We start from the raw sequence: 15822 nt of genomic DNA, 5'->3' as shown, positions 1-15822 counted from the left end.
AAGTCAGCTTCCCACCATGGTGGGTCCCGGCTAGCAGGGGAAGTATTCATTTTTTTGTGCGTAATAAGGAGGCACTTCAGGTGGGTCCGAGCTGACAGCGGGGGGAACGTTTTTTTCGCGAAATACGCTGGCCCGTCCGGTGGGTCCGAGCAGTCAGGGGGGAAACATTTTTTTCGCGAAATAAGGTGGCCCGTCCGGTGGGTCCCTGCTATAAGGTGGAGGAATAATTATTTTGCGCGTAATAAGGAGGCACTTCCTTGCGGCCGCTTGGACCCAGCTGTCAGCCTCTCCACGTACAGTACTCTTCCGATGAAAGTCAGCCGTTGACCACGTTGACCACGCCGCGCCGAGAGCACCAGGGCGGTGGTCTAGACGACGGCGAGGCCTAGGAAGGGGACGACGCGGAGCCGGAGAAGACACAGCGGTGGAAGCCCACGTGGAGAGGAGTACGAGGGTTCACTAGTTTGGCTGCGGTGTGAGGCTGTCGTCGCCACAGAATAACAGGGGGTGTGGGTGAGTAGAGGCATGGCCTGGCCAGCAGTGGGAGTAGTAGGGGGCGGTGAGGCCTCCGCCGCATCGCAGCCGGCCACGGGAGGTAGGAGCACGAGGCACGACCGGCGCTGGTTTGGGCGGCTGGAGCAAGAAGACCAGAGGTTGAAGAAGCACTACGGCCGTTGGATGGACATTGGAGCTAGAATCGTTCATATTGACTAAGTTGACAAAGCCCTCCGTCCCCGTCAACTTAGTAGGCCCACAAGTCAGCCTGCCACTATACTGGGTCCCAGCTAATAGGGGGAGTATTCATTTTTGTGTGCGTAATAAGGAGGCACTTCCTTGCGTGCGAAGATATAGTTGGTGGGTCCGAGCTGTCAGCGGTGGTAACGTTTTTTTTTGCGAAATACAGAGGCCCTTTCGGTGGGTCCCAGATGTCAGGCGGAGGAATCATTATTTTGCGCGTAATCAGGAGGCATTTCCTTGCGTGCGGCCATGGACCCAGCTGTCGGCCTCTCCACCTAAAGTCCACTTTAGATGCATGTCGGTCGTTGACGATGTTGGCCAGGCCGCGCCGAGAGCACCAGGGCGGTGGACGACGGCGAGGCCTAGGAAGGGAACGACACGGAGGCAGGGAAGAGTCGGCAGTTGTTTCCCACGCGGAGGGGAGTACGCCTATATGAGGGTTTACTGGTTCGTCTGCCATCGCCGGAGAATAACAGCAGGTGTGGATGAGTAGAGGGATGACTAGGCCAACGATGGGAGTACAGTGGGGCGGTGAGGCCTGCGCGGCAGCAGAGCCGGCCGCGGGGAGGAGGGAGCAGGCAGTCCCGCCGGCGCCTTTTTGAGCGGCTGGAGCAGGAAGAGCAGAGATTGAAGAAGCACGATGGCCGTTCGATGGCCATCCAACAGTCACTGCTTGTGCATCAACCTTTTTTTAGGAAAGCCTCAAATCTATGGGAAACAGCATACAGCCCATCAGCCATTATTTCTAATAATTTACAGCCCATTTGCTAATTATTATGGTTGTTTTTGGAGCCCATATTCTTTTTGTTAGCATTATAGCCCATATTGTGGCCACGGTTAAAAAATTATACGAAATTTTGCATATTTCGGTGCGGTCCGAACTGTTTTTAATCCCGAAATTTTGACTCACATTCAAACTAATTTTAAAAATAAATGTATATCAATATAAAATCCAACAAATTCTCCACGCATACAAATTAATGTAATTTAAAATCTCAAAATGAAAAAAAGATATTTGAAACTAATTGCCGGTTTGATGTGTTTTAAAAATGTACAACCCATTTCTCATTACTATTGGGCCATTTTCTCGGCCAGCCGAATGAAAGCTCTCCTCGTCTTGAAAGATTTGCAGCCCAACAGGCCTGACAAAGCGACTTGCTTGGCAAATCACAAAAAAACTGGGGTGTGGCCGTCGACCCAGCTGTCAGCCTCTCCATGTACAGTACTCTTCCGATGGAAATCGTTCCTTGACCACGTTGATCACCACGCCGCGCGGAGAGAACCACGGCGGTGGACGACGGCGAGGCCTAGGAAGGGGACGATGCGGCAGTGGAAGCCCGCGCGGAGAGGAGTACGAGGGTTCACTGGTTCGGCTGCGGTGTGAGGCTGCCGTCGCCGCAGGGTCTGGCCAGCGGTGGGAATAGTAGGGGGCAGTGAGGCCTCCACGGCAGCACAGCCGGCCATGGGAGGGAGGAGCATGCGGCACGACCGGCGCTGCTTTGGGCGGCTGGGGCAAGAAGACCAGAGGTTGAAGAAGCACTACGGCCATTGGATGGACATCGTTGAAGACGTCGTGCCGAGAGCACCAGGGCGCTGGACGACGGCGAGGCCTACGAAGGGAACAACACGGAGCCGGGGAAGACATGGCAGTGGCTGCCCACGCGGTGGAGAGTACGAGGGTTGACTCGTTCGGCTGCCGTCGCCGGAAAATAACATGAGGTGTGGGTGAGTAGAGGGATAGAGGCCAGGGATGCGAGTATGATGGGGCCATGAGGCCTTCCCGGCAGCACTGCCGGCCACGGGAGGCAGGAGCAGGCGGTTTCGACGGCGCTGGTTTGGGGGGCTGGGGCAGGAGGATCAGAGACTGAAGAAGCACGATTGCCGTTAGATTGACATCTAATGGTGTGACGCTGGTAGAGTCGATTGTTGACTAAGTTTCTTTTTTGAGAAACCTTGTGTACGCATGAACTTAGTAGGCCCACAAGTCAGCCTCCAAATCTGTGGCAGACAACATAAAGCCTATTTGCTATTTCTTATAATTTGCAGCCCATTTGCTAATTCTTAAGTAATTTATTACAGCCCATTTTTTGCCTAGGACCACGGTCAAAAAGTCCAACCTTATTTTGCATATTTTGGTGGAGTCCGAACTGCTGTAATCCCGAAATGATAAAAAAAATTTTAAGAACTTATTGATTTGCCAAAAAAATCGTTTTGTTTTTGTAAGCAAATAAGACGTGGGGCAAATTTAGTTGGTTTAAGGGAAAACCAGTGGTAAAAAATCAACGCTGGGTGGGAAAAAACAACAAAAATAAGGATGTAAATATGAAAAGGGAATTTTATGTGTTTTCAATATAATGATACGTGTATACGAACTAGTAAAACTATAGGTAGAGCTTAGAAAATGGATGTAGGACAGGCGTTTCAAGAGGAAAATAGAACTGGGCTGTGTGTTTGATTCAGTAAAAAAAACTGCCTGCAGATGTTGTAAGACAAAATATAACTAACGCTGGCGGGCCAGAGGCCAGTAGATACCTGCTGGATCTTTGTGCCCCGTTGTCGTCATGGGCTGGGCCTGTTAAAAACAAAACAACCCTGGCAATCTACAGCCCAGTTGAAACTTGCTCGACCTGAAAAAACAATATACGTGCTCAATAAACGAGAGAATTCTGCAAGTACAGACTAATAACTGGGATGCAGCACGGATATTGTTTTTTTATCGTGATAATAAGTGCATGCACCTGTTTCGAAAAAATTGGAGAACTGGGAATTCGAACGGCGGGTGCTTATGCTACCCATCAAATAAAAATCAGGTGCCTGAAAATTCGTTTTGAAAAAAATGATTCAGCTTTATATCCACGTCGACCCTTGGCATGATGGTTGGAAGCAAATGCAAGTTCATACCAAAAGATCGTTAACAACAATACCAACTTGCGGACGACAAGGTAGTACAACTACCAGTACCAAACTAACTTATAATCTTTTTACTCCTGGCCCTAGTGTTCGTCTGGTAGAAAATCTTGCAGAGGACCAGCTCCCGCTCCTTCTCTTTCTCCAGGTCCCCGAGGTGGTACTGGTGCATCACCCACTTGGTCCTCTGCTGGTCGAAGTTCTTGTTGGTGTGTAGCACCAGAACCCTTTTTGCTGCCCGTTTGCCGGCCGTTGACCATCACCAGCAAGGTATTGCCGGTCTTGTGCCACATCACGTGCATGCCGCACTCCGACTGTATCTTGCGACGCGTCCACGCGCCCCTTTTGAACGCCCTGGAATTGAGCTGGAAGAAATGCTTCCTTAGGCCACTCAGTGTGATACCTGCAGTATTGTGGAATACAGGTTTTAGTGTACCTAGTTAGCATTTTCATAACATCTTTGGCATGTTGCAGTCACTTGTTTCGCTTTTTATTAACTTTCAAATTGTAATTGCTTCACCAGGTCTGCGTGTAAAAAGAAAAATAGAGCTATAAACAAAGGAATATGTTTGTGCAAGTAGACGGCTGACCGGTGTCTTACCTGGAAGTTTCTCAGGTTGGGTGTAACATATGCTGTGCTCGCTATCGATGGTTGGTATGAACAAATCGATGAGAGACTGAAATCTCGCGCTGTCAGCACTCACTTTGGCCTCAAGTTTCTCAGGTTGGGCCAATCCTTCTTCGACTTGCATCAGTAATTCCAGAATACCCGAACACGCCGTCGGGATTCTTGTGTCACCTCACGCGCGGCGTGTTGTCACGTCAATTCAATGTGTGGACATGATGAATAATTTGACCGACGTATACTAGTACTGCTACTGTACTACTTACTAGTCGTATTTAGTGTCACAATTTATACATAGGTTTAACTAGCAAGTACGCACTTGAAGCCTAACTGATATTTGTATATATATATATATGGCTTCTGCACAACATCTCCATCATCATTATCAGTACATCCTACGCAGGTGAGTTAGGATGCACTTGATCCCAGGAAGGTATCTATCCTTCAAACCAGAGGAGTGCTTCAAACTAACAACAATACATAATATCCAACAAAAGAGGGTCGTGCTACAGCAGCAGAATACATGGCTCAGTCTAGATATCAGCACGAACCAAGTTGTGCATATTTGCTGTTGGCATGAACCACATCGCCGCATGTCGGGTTTGCAAAAGCCATCCATCGCATGGAAGCTTGATGCCTTTCACACACTGAAGATTATCTGGCAACAAGCTGTGTCAACGAATCTCTGGATATATGTGATTCATGAAACCCATGGTATGATGTGTAAACACAGCCCCCCTCGCGAATGGAAGTTGCATAGCACAGTAATCATCGCCGGTGATATGATCGATGATTGGTTGGATGATCGGATAATTGAGCCCGAGGAACAAGGAGTGGTTGCTGAGGCTATAAACCCGCCTCCAGTTGAATACGCCTGGCCCAACGGAGCTGGGATCTTTCTCGAACACGAAGCAGCCATAGCCATCAATGTCATGAACGCCCCACACATTGTACTGCATGTGGTTTGATGTAATGGTTTGGTCAATTTGGTACGTGCGAATGAGCATCAAATGACCGCCGTCAGCTGAACGAGCGATAAACCACCACCCATCGGCTGGTATGATTCCAGGTCCTGGAAGCATGAAGGCCAGCACATTTGTGTCTGCTGCAACAATTCAAATTGGAGACCAAAAGGACAAAAATAAACAATCATGTTTAGAGTATGTGTGGAATTAAGATTATTACAACAGTGACACATATCATAGACAGAGAATTGCAATGCCGTGGTCATAATCATACCCCAAGTTAAAAAAATAAGCCAATGGCTTTCATATTCTAGCAATATGTCATGGTTCAAACATTATGTAACAATGAGAGGAAAACAGTTATAACAGCGCCTACTCATATTCTACCATAGCACTTACTACTCTGTTCTCATATCAACTCTAAGCAATAACATGCGTTGTTATAAAAATCTTGTAAACGAGAGTAACATATAGCAATCATGATGTTATGCTCATAATATGTATTCTAACAATCATTAGATGCCAATTGTTCTCATATCAACTCTAACAATAACATGTGTGGTCATAAAAATCTAGGAAATGAGAGGAACATATAGCAATGATGTGGTTATAGACATGCTATGCATTCTAAATTTGTAACAAATGAACATGCAGTCTTATTCATAAGGTAAAGATGAGATGAGATAGAACAATTACACGACGATAGATTCCACCAGTATAGGTAGCCAATCTGTGTGTCGACCGCGTAAACGATGCCATCATGCACTATAGCATCAGACAAAAATGTTTCCTCAACAGGATTGATGATGAGCCATAACCATGTATGGCGACCGGATTCCAAATAGACTAATCCCTTGTTGAACAAGGCAATGAGCTTGTAATCCATGTAGTCTTCTGATGGTGTGGGCACTTCGCAGATTACAACTTTCTGCAAACAGAGGTCGAGCCAAAAGCTTGACGCGTCTCGTGCGTAGTAGGCAGGAGTATCCAGCGGGCTGCGAGGCTCGATGGCGGCGGTATCCAAAGATGGAAGGGTGATCTCTCACCGGGTGTAGATATCCGATTGGTGGATGAGGACGACCCAGTTGGCCTTCATGCCCGCCCAGTAGTGGCCGCGCATGAAGGGCAAGTGGACTTGTAGTCGAGGGGCACCACGGCAACCTCCGTAGGATCGTCAGGTCGGTGTCTGGGCCACCTGCGAGGATCGGGCATCAGTAAGCAGGGTGTCTTGAAAAGAGCCAACCGGTTGCAGACGAGTAGAAGGTACAAAGACACCGAGCATGCGGCCAGACGGACGGTGCTGAGTAGGTCCATACGACTATAGATCTGCTCCAGGAGAACATCAGGGAGGGAATTCCAATCGCGGCTCTGTGTGTCAGTCGGTTCTGCCATTGGGGTTTTCGGTGCCTGCAAGCCAGCGGGTAAGTGGATTCGGGCGGGCGAGCGAAGAAGCTTCTCCTTATGTGGCCGAGCAGTGAGCGGGGGGATATGGTACGCGCGAGCTACCAAGGAAGATGGCGCGGGCGGGCGAGAAGTGAGCGGGGGTAAATGGTGTGCGGCCGACGATGTGGAAGAGAGGAGGAACAAGAAGAGAGGAGGAAGAAGAGTGGAAGACGGGGAAGAAAGTGCATTCAATATCAATTCTACTAGTATACTACCAGGATATACCGTCCTTCTGAGTGTAAATAGTTACACCGATGGCATGTGGGTCTACCACAACAGGGCCCATATGTCAGTTAATGGAGGACAAACTCGGTCCTGGCGGTTACAGAGTGGCGGAGCCTATATGGGACAAGGAGGACGCGGAGCGTGCCAAGCAAGGCCTACCGCCCCGCTTCGAGAAATACCGTGACAAGCAGACCAGGAACTATGTCAGGGCCCGGTACAAGGAGGACCCGGTAACAAAGGAGCTTACCACGGATCCGAAGACCAGGGCGCTTGAGCTTGTTCTGGTAAGGAATACACCCCTGCGTAATTCGCTCCATATGGTTGCATTCTAATTAATGAAGCCAAATTTATAAATGGTTCACATTCCTTCCGCAGGAGACTGAAAGCAGTAGTGCAGGGTCGTCTCAGAGCACCCCTTGGGACAACACTCTAAACAGGGCATTGAACGTAATGAAAAACAAGGATAAGCTCAGTAAGCCGTCGGCAGCTGGTCATGTGGCCGGCAAAGGCTTGTCCACAAAATGGTCGTCATACTATAATGTTGGTGGGCAAAAGGAGAGAAAGACCAGCTTGGAAAGCCAGTCACGCGAGGTTCAAGAACTCAAGGCACAAGTGGCGCGGATTCCGGAGATGGTCCAAGAGCAAATGCAACAACAACTGGGATCGACGCTCACCGCCATTGTGCCTACCTTGATTCAGGGGCTGACGACGTGGATTGCGGGCGGCCAACAGGGGCCGCCCCTGGTTCTCAGCTTCATGGACAGCAACTCGCACAACACGCAGGCGGCGCCATTGGTGTCTCCGGCGGAGGCGGTATTGGTGTCTCTGTTACCTCCGATTCGACCACTTGGGCCGACGAAGATGATGTGATGACCCTCAGCGCCTGCGTAAGCTGGCCCCTGCTTTGGCCGAAGAGCCAAATTCGTTTGGGGGCGAGGGACACCACCCCACAGACAACACCTCCAGTCGTGCCGGCGCCAAGCCATGGCAAGACCGCCACAACGCTACCGGACATCCCTATAGCACAGGATCCGGACGACAACGACAACGACGACAGTACATTTACCAACGTCGATAAGTACTTTGCCAAACATGGGTACGGTGATGAATACTTCGGGCCTCCTTCTCAAGAACCCAACCCTGAAAAAGACGAACGCGATCATGCTGGTACCGCGGAGAAACCAAAGTGCAACAGGCGTCGTCTGGCGTTCAGTTCTCAGGAGACGCCTCCAGCTGCCGACTTCACCGAGCCTCAGATAGCCGAGGTGCGAAATATTATCAGCCCCAACACACTCAAGAAGGCGGTCTGTGAGCAGAACTCGGTCCCATTACAACAGAAGAAGAAGGGACGGAAAAGAAAGAGTAACAAGGGTGCGAGCCAGCCGGCACCGAGTACGATCCGTGCTCAGGACGGGCCACCTTCACCTAAGGATATCTCGAGGAGGGTGCATGTGGCGGGTATGCCGATGCTACCGACTAATATGCTCAATGCTGCAACGGAGTCTGCATGACAGTGTTCTTTCTTTGGAGAAGCGGCGTCTCAGAAAAAATGATGTGGCATACCCGGTTTTCGTGGCCAAGGTGCCAGAGGGCAAGGGCTTTGTGGATAACGCCATCGGGGGTACGATCATCCTGCGGTTTGATGACATCTTCGCTATGTTTAAACTTCATCCGCTGCACTACACCTTCGTTCGGCTATTTTCGCTGAGTATGGAGATGCAGATCATTAGAGACAAGACCCCGTACATCGTGATAGTCGACCCCTTCTACATGCGTGCCAAGATCTTGGCGGCGCTGGGGACCGGCAAGTCACGAGTTCTTACCTCGAATGCGTCATTCTGGCAAACCCAAATAAGGATAACTTCCTCGTGCCTTACTTTCCCGAGTAAGTCATCCCCTCACCGCCCCGTAACATATGATTTCTTATATTTCAATCGTTTTTTTCCTAACATTCCATGTTTTGTGCAGTGATACACGTTGCACACTCATCCTCTTAAGCCCGAAATATTCCATGGCCACGTATTTCAACTCGGACCGTCAGTCGAAGAAAGACTACACAAATATCAAGAAAGTTCTTGATGATGTTCTCCCCGGCTATGCCAAATCTGGAGGCACCTTCACCAGGCCAGTTCGTAGATACCACAATACGACGTTCTGCTGCGTCAACCAGCCGCCTGGCGATCAGAAGGATGCCTACTGCGCCCTCCATCACATGCGGGCGATCGTACGGGACCATAATCACCTTCTGCTACCAAATAATCTCAAAGATTGGGCCGCGAGCTTGTCGGCAACCCAGGACGCGCACATCAGACAAGAATTCTTTCGCATCCAGTCGGAGTTTGCAGAAATCATCCATCAAGATGTCCTTGTACCTCGGGGCAGTTCTACCTCAGATATCAACCGTCCAACAGTGAGATAGACACAACGCTACAAATGCATGCTGACAACGACCGCGATTTCATGACCATCACGAGTGACGGCGGCTTCATCCATGCTCCGGTCCCTTGACTCGAGTCGAAAGTAGTGATGCTATGTGTAGTTCTGAAACATCGATTGGCTCATGTTGTAATTAAACTTTAATGAACTTGTATGTCTCTTTGGTTTGGACAGTCGTTCAACTTATATGTAATCCATGCTATTTATTAGTAGGACCATGAATCGTGCTATTAATGTGTTGCTTTTCTCTTCCAATCCGTTTGTTGCATACTTATATATTGCTTATGTATTGTCTGTGAATTGTTACTATCGTTTTGTTTGGCTAGTGCATAGAGATGCCGTCGTATGTCGTGTACAAGGGTAAGGTTCCCGGAGTCTACGACGACTGGGAGGAGTGTCGGAGACAGGTTCACCGTTTCAGCGGTAACAGTTACAAAGGGTACACCACTAGGGCGGAGGCGGAAGCTAGATACACGCGCTATCTAGCGGGAGAGAGGAGGGAGCTGAGGAGGAACCAGATGAAGACCAGTTTCATCGCGATGATGCTCATCGTGACCGCAGCTCTCTTCTATGTGATGGTAGTTTAGATGATCGATATCGACTTTGTAATGTGACGACAAACTCGCTACTCGCGATCTCAAGACTTGTAATGTTCTAACTTTGTTCGGTATTTTAAATTCAGAGACTAATATGATGAATTGTATTCAGAGACTAATCTTCTATTGTATTCGATAAATCTGTTGTTTATATGTTGTGCTCTCTATATTATGTGCAGTAATATATTTTGTAACCTGTGCAAATATCAGAAAAGAAAAAATGCCTAATATTCATACTAGTGGCGCACCACCCAGCACACTAATGGCGCACTGCAAAAAGGACTCTAATGGCGCATCATCCACTAGTGCGCCATTAGCATGCCAAAGCACATGGGTAAATATGGCCCCCTGGGAGGCATACTAATGGCGCACCGTGGACTATACTAATGGCGCACTGCATGGTGCGTCATTAGTATACCAGATACTAATGACGCACCACAGGTGCGCCATTAGTAAAAAATACTAATGGCGTGATACTAGTGGCGCACCTATAGTGCGCCATTAGTAGGCAAAACAGGTGCGCCACTAGTAGGCCTTTTCCTAGTAGTGGGTTGAGTTACAACTTCCTGCACCATGAATTCATGATATCATGTGCGATCTGCTTGCCTTATCAGAATGTGATCATGAAAATAAATTTCGAAAGAAAGCTCGCAAACTACATCATGAAAGTGATCCTTTGATGTATCTGTTGCTGTGTTACATCAATGGAAAAAATATTAAGGTTCTCAGTTTAAAAATTTATGTTTTCCTTGATCCATGAGTAGCCTGTTTGTATGGGCTAAATCCGGGGACATGCTCACTTTTGTTTATAACTTAATAAAATTTTCCCTCACGAGGCAACCTAATGAGTGTTCTGTACTAACTGCCAGATGTTTCCAAATAAGCCTTAACTAACTCCGGAAAAACTCAAATTTGTGTATATATATTAACAGTGAATCTAATGAATTTTGATTTGCTTGTTAAACTTTTCTCTGCCTTTCAACGTCATTAGGGGAGATGTGTATGGACCATGAGTGTCTCCTACTTCTGTTAGAAAGGTAGACATGATCAATAAATTTGATCATAAAACCATCTAACCATATATATGCCATGCTTGATGTGGTTGATTCGTCAAACTGTCATACCTGTTTAGGGAAAAATAACTAACGGGTAAAGTAGCACTTGATGCACTGCATGGGAACTTAATATTAAGCAAACTGATTAAGCAGAAATCTGGTATTGTTATATACTTATGAACTTACCATTCTGTTATGGTTTTCCTTGTTTTTCTTGCAGGTGGAGATGGAATTCTAGCAGCACCTTCCTTTTTTCCTGATGGACATGGAATTTTAGCAGCACCAAATCATACAATCATCAATAGTAATGAAAAAACTCAAGACTCGGGTCATAGTTGCAGCCTGCTGTCCAGTTCCCCAATTGAGGATTCTCCTCTTTATATGCTTGATACTCCTCATGGATCAAGGAATTAGTTGATCTTACTGACATGGATCGGATTGATGACGTACGTACCAATGTTACTACCTAGGAAGAATGTCACTCTTGCACATGATCTTGATGGTAAGTTGTTAAACGCTTTTTTCTCCTGTTGGTTTGTTTTCATGCACTTAAGATTATTGACATGCTCATTTTCTGTTGCATAGGCACCCTTATCCATTCATCAAGGTATGACCACGGCACGGACTTTTCATTCCGTATGCGATGTGGAGAAGAAGAGTACACTGTCTACGTGAAGAAGAGACCACATGTGGACGCCTTCCTTGAAGAGGCAGCTCATATGTTTGAGCTTGTTGTCTTTACGGCTAGCATAAGTTCTTATGCAAACCAACTGATTAATGCACTGGATCCTGAGAACAGACTGATATGATGGTGTTTTTTTCCATGAGTCATGCGTCTGGTAGATGGAAGCTATCAGAAGGATCTGACCATTATTAAAGCTGATCTTGCAAAGCTTGCGATAGTTGACTATACCCCAGAGGTAATTTACTCTGAAACTCAAGTATGGAGGTCGTTATTAATAGTTATGATTTTAGTGTTATTGACTACCATATTGTTGAGATGAATTTGAAAACTTCTAATTTATGATTTTGAGAAATTGCCATGACCGATCGATGACTGAAACCCTTTTTTTCACATGTGACGCAGGTTTTCCAGCAACAGGTGAATAATGGGATACCCATAAAGAGCTGGTCAAGTGACCCATCTGATATTTCTCTGCTTGAGCTGATCCCCTTCTTGGAAACAATTGCTGACGCAGATGATGTCGGGCCGATCGTTGCAAACAAATTTGCCAGTTAAAGATTGGATATACTTAGGTTGCAAACATTTGCTGCAGCTAGTTATTTAATTTTCTCAACAAAGAATCTTTCCATAGTGGAACAGAAAATTCGGGGCAATAACTGGACACCTATGTTGCTTTGACTTTGATTCCCTAGAGTTTGGTGCAGGCGTGAGGCAGTGCATAGATTCGTAAGCTCGATCGTAGGTCATAGGAGGCAAGAAGATTGCGGCAGCCGACAACATGTTGCATTAGCTGTAGAACGCCCCCCTCTTTATATTCCTGGCCAGAACACAATTTTCAAATCTATGTTTTCTCTTCGTGTACACACTCCCACCTTCCTCTCCATATCAGCAGGAAAAACAAATCATCCCAGGGGGTCCCTGCCAAGCATCCCCCCTTCTACACTCCAGAAACCAGGTTTGCTTTCATCTACCTTCCTTTAATATATGCTGCTCATCCCGTTTCTGCTTGCCCATCTTGTTAATCTTGTTGACAACTAGGGTAAGATCGAAAAGGAGGTATGGGAGAAACATCGCCCATTCCTGCTGACAAAACCAGAGAGAGAAAAATGGAGCTACCTGATGAAATAGCAGAAGATTCGATTGATAGCGAGAGGACAGTAAGCAATGATTCTGTGGGGATCGCATACTGTGGCAGCCAAGCTGAAGATGACGACCTGGAAGCAGATTCTGCTATGGTATTACCTTCTATCGGACAGAAGAAAGCAAGATCTGACGGGCATGGTTAATACCGATGGCCATGAGACTGATTCTGCCTCCCATGCTGGGAGGGTTGTTGTCAGCCCAGAATCTTTACCAGTAGCACAACCCGGAGACTATGTAGATATACCTCTCCCTAAGTGGCTAAAGGATATAGATTCAGGAGCAGGAATGTGGACGGCTGTTAAACAATTTCGAAAAGATGGGAAGCAGTATGACAAGGTTAGTGTACTCATGTTCTTCTGTGCTCTTTCCACTAACAATTTTTGTTGTGTGCTAATCCCTAATCATCTCATCGCATATGGAGTGTTTACGTGCATTCAGACCAAATGATAAATTATTAAGATTCACAAAAATGTGTTTTAATTGAGTTATCTTATTAATTTTTGATCTTTTGCGTCCAAATAATATTCTGCATATGTGAAACAAGACATGGGGCACATTGATATCATGTTATTATAGAATTCTCTTGTGTACTGAATGGTTAAAACAATTAAAACCCACTCGACCAATCATGTGACGTTTGACAATCTGATGCCATAATTTCAAAAAAAGTGCTTATACCACTTTTTAAGAAAAAAAAAATGTGGGTATACCATGAATTTACTTTACACTCTTTTTTCAGATAGAGTGTAATTTATATTCGAGGAAAATGCTAATAATACAACCCAACACTAGACAACCCATGAGTTGCAAAGTAGGAAGGTGAGCCCATTACCCGCAACACACGCATGTGGCATCATGCAAATTTTCTAAAAAACCCGACAAATAAAGTCTGGAAGAAAACATCCAGACCAGACCTTTATATTAGTCCAGGGTTCGAACATATTAGAGCATAAGGTAGTAGTATGGAACAAGTCTTACTTATTCCGCAGCTTCCGCAGTTTCCCGATCGCCAACAAGAGTATGTCGTTAAGGTCCATGTTTTGCAGTTGTCTACGAGCAAGCATATGCTGGGAGAGAAACCATGTGAAGCCAGTGGACTTGAACAATCGCATGTCTCTACCACATCAAATGATGATCTTCATAGTGGTGATTATAGGATTTTTGCACTAGTAGAAAACAGGGCTTTGATCGGGCATGGCAAGCCCATTAGTCCCGGTTCAGTCACGAATCGGGACCAATGGGAGCATTCGTCCCGGTTCGTGAGCCCAGGGGGGCGGCCAGGGCCTCGTGGGCATTGGTCCCGGTTCGTATGGACTCATTTGTCCTGGTTCTAGGCATGAATCGGGACCAATGGGTCTTGCTCCTGGCCCACAACCATTGGTCCCGGTTCTTGGCTTGAACCGGGACAGAAGACTGGGCTTTAGACCCGGTTCCAGCCACGAACCGGGACAAATGAGTTGCCTATATATACCCCATCGCTGCATCAGAGCACTCCACAGTGCTTTGTTTTTTCTGGACGCTGAGGAGAGAGCATTTGGATGCTCTAGCTCATCTCCTATGCACATGAGCTGTTCGATGAAATGCCCGAGCCACACTAGTTAAGCTTTCTCCCCTCGAAGCTGCTCCATTTTCCCCGAGATTTGCATAGGTTTAGCGGTCCATCATGTCCCGTCCACGTCTTCACCGCCGTCGATCGCCCGCACCGATCTTGTCGCCGGCACCACCGTGGTGAGCCTCTTGTTCTTATCTTCTTTCTGAAAAAGAAAATAATTCTTACTTTAGATATATACTTGTCTAATTTTCTAACTTTTATTATTGCTTATTATTATATAGTGCGATGGTTTTGGTATGCGCCCCCGTCGGCCCTCGTCCTGTCTATGATTCAGATGTGGTATATATTATCTTTTTATAACTATTTGGTTCATTTATTGTTTATGACAATTATGCCGACCAATGTGACATAGATTTTATTTATGTAGGAGGTAGTTGAACCGGAAATTCCAACCGACCCTATTGTCGAGAGATTAAATTTAGTTGAAGAAGAAAACAATTACTTGATGGAAAAAATAAAAAAAAATGAGGAGGAGAAGATGATATTGGAGTTGCATGTTGCGGATGTCGTCGATGATTACAAGATCAAGATGGATGCAATGCGGTTGGACATTAGAAAGATTAGAAAATATGTCATTTATACCGAGGCTTGGTATCATTATGCCGTTGGATCAATTTTTACCTTGGTTGTGATTATGATCGCATTTGTTGTTGCATTGAAAGGTTTTACATAGTTTCAATGTATGGTTTAACTAGATGCTCTGGAGAGCTATATCTTGTTCAATGAGAACTATGTATATACTTTATTTTTAATGTGATGATGAACTTCTATTAATTTGGTCACTTATCTATTCATGAGAGCTATATGTTGCCTTCAATTTCAGGGCCTTATAGCTCAAAATAATCAGTAAATGCATGAAAAATAACAAATGAAGTTAGAAAGGTTTGAAAATTGATGATGTGGCTTTAAATTATGCATTTTGAACACAGAGAAACTATGGAGTTCAAATAAGTTAAAAAATGAAATCCCTTTGTAGCAGACGAGTTTCCGTATGAAACCCTGATACTTCCAAAGAGATTGTCCGTTTTGTACACGAAGTGCATCCAGTTTTTGTCGTAATCGTCTATACTTTCTTGCACATGCTATGTGGATGAAATGATGATATCATGCCAACTTTCAATCTTTTCAGAGTTCATTTGAAATGCTTTTCAATTTCAGAGTCTTATAGCTCAAAATAATCAGTAAATGCATGAAAAATAACAAATAAAGTCAGAAAGGGTTAAAAATTGGTGATGTGAATTTGAATGGTGCATTTTGAACACAGAAAAACTATGAGTTCAAATAAGTTAAAAAGATGAAATCCCTTTGTAACAGACGAGTTTCTGTATGAAACCCTCATACTTCGAAAGAGATTGTCCGTTTTGTACACGGAGTGCATCCAGTTTTTGCCGT

The 15822-nt window shown here is 45.9% G+C and overlaps 1 protein-coding gene across 1 annotated transcript; it reads left to right on the top strand.

The window, feature by feature from the left end:
• Nucleotides 1-11431: 11431 nt before the first annotated feature.
• On the top strand, nt 11432-12230 carry LOC125533125 (uncharacterized). Its single transcript, XM_048696891.2, is given in 3 exon segments — nt 11432-11492; nt 11576-11910; nt 12078-12230. Coding segments are annotated over 3 exon segments (549 nt in total).
• Nucleotides 12231-15822: the final 3592 nt, after the last annotated feature.

The sequence above is a fragment of the Triticum urartu genome, chromosome 1A (genome assembly GCF_056163025.1).
Source record: "Triticum urartu cultivar PI428250 chromosome 1A, HENAU_Tu73, whole genome shotgun sequence".
NCBI lineage: Eukaryota > Viridiplantae > Streptophyta > Magnoliopsida > Poales > Poaceae > Triticum > Triticum urartu.
Note: the sequence above shows the minus strand (reverse complement) of the source record. Positions and strands in the feature narration are given on the sequence as shown.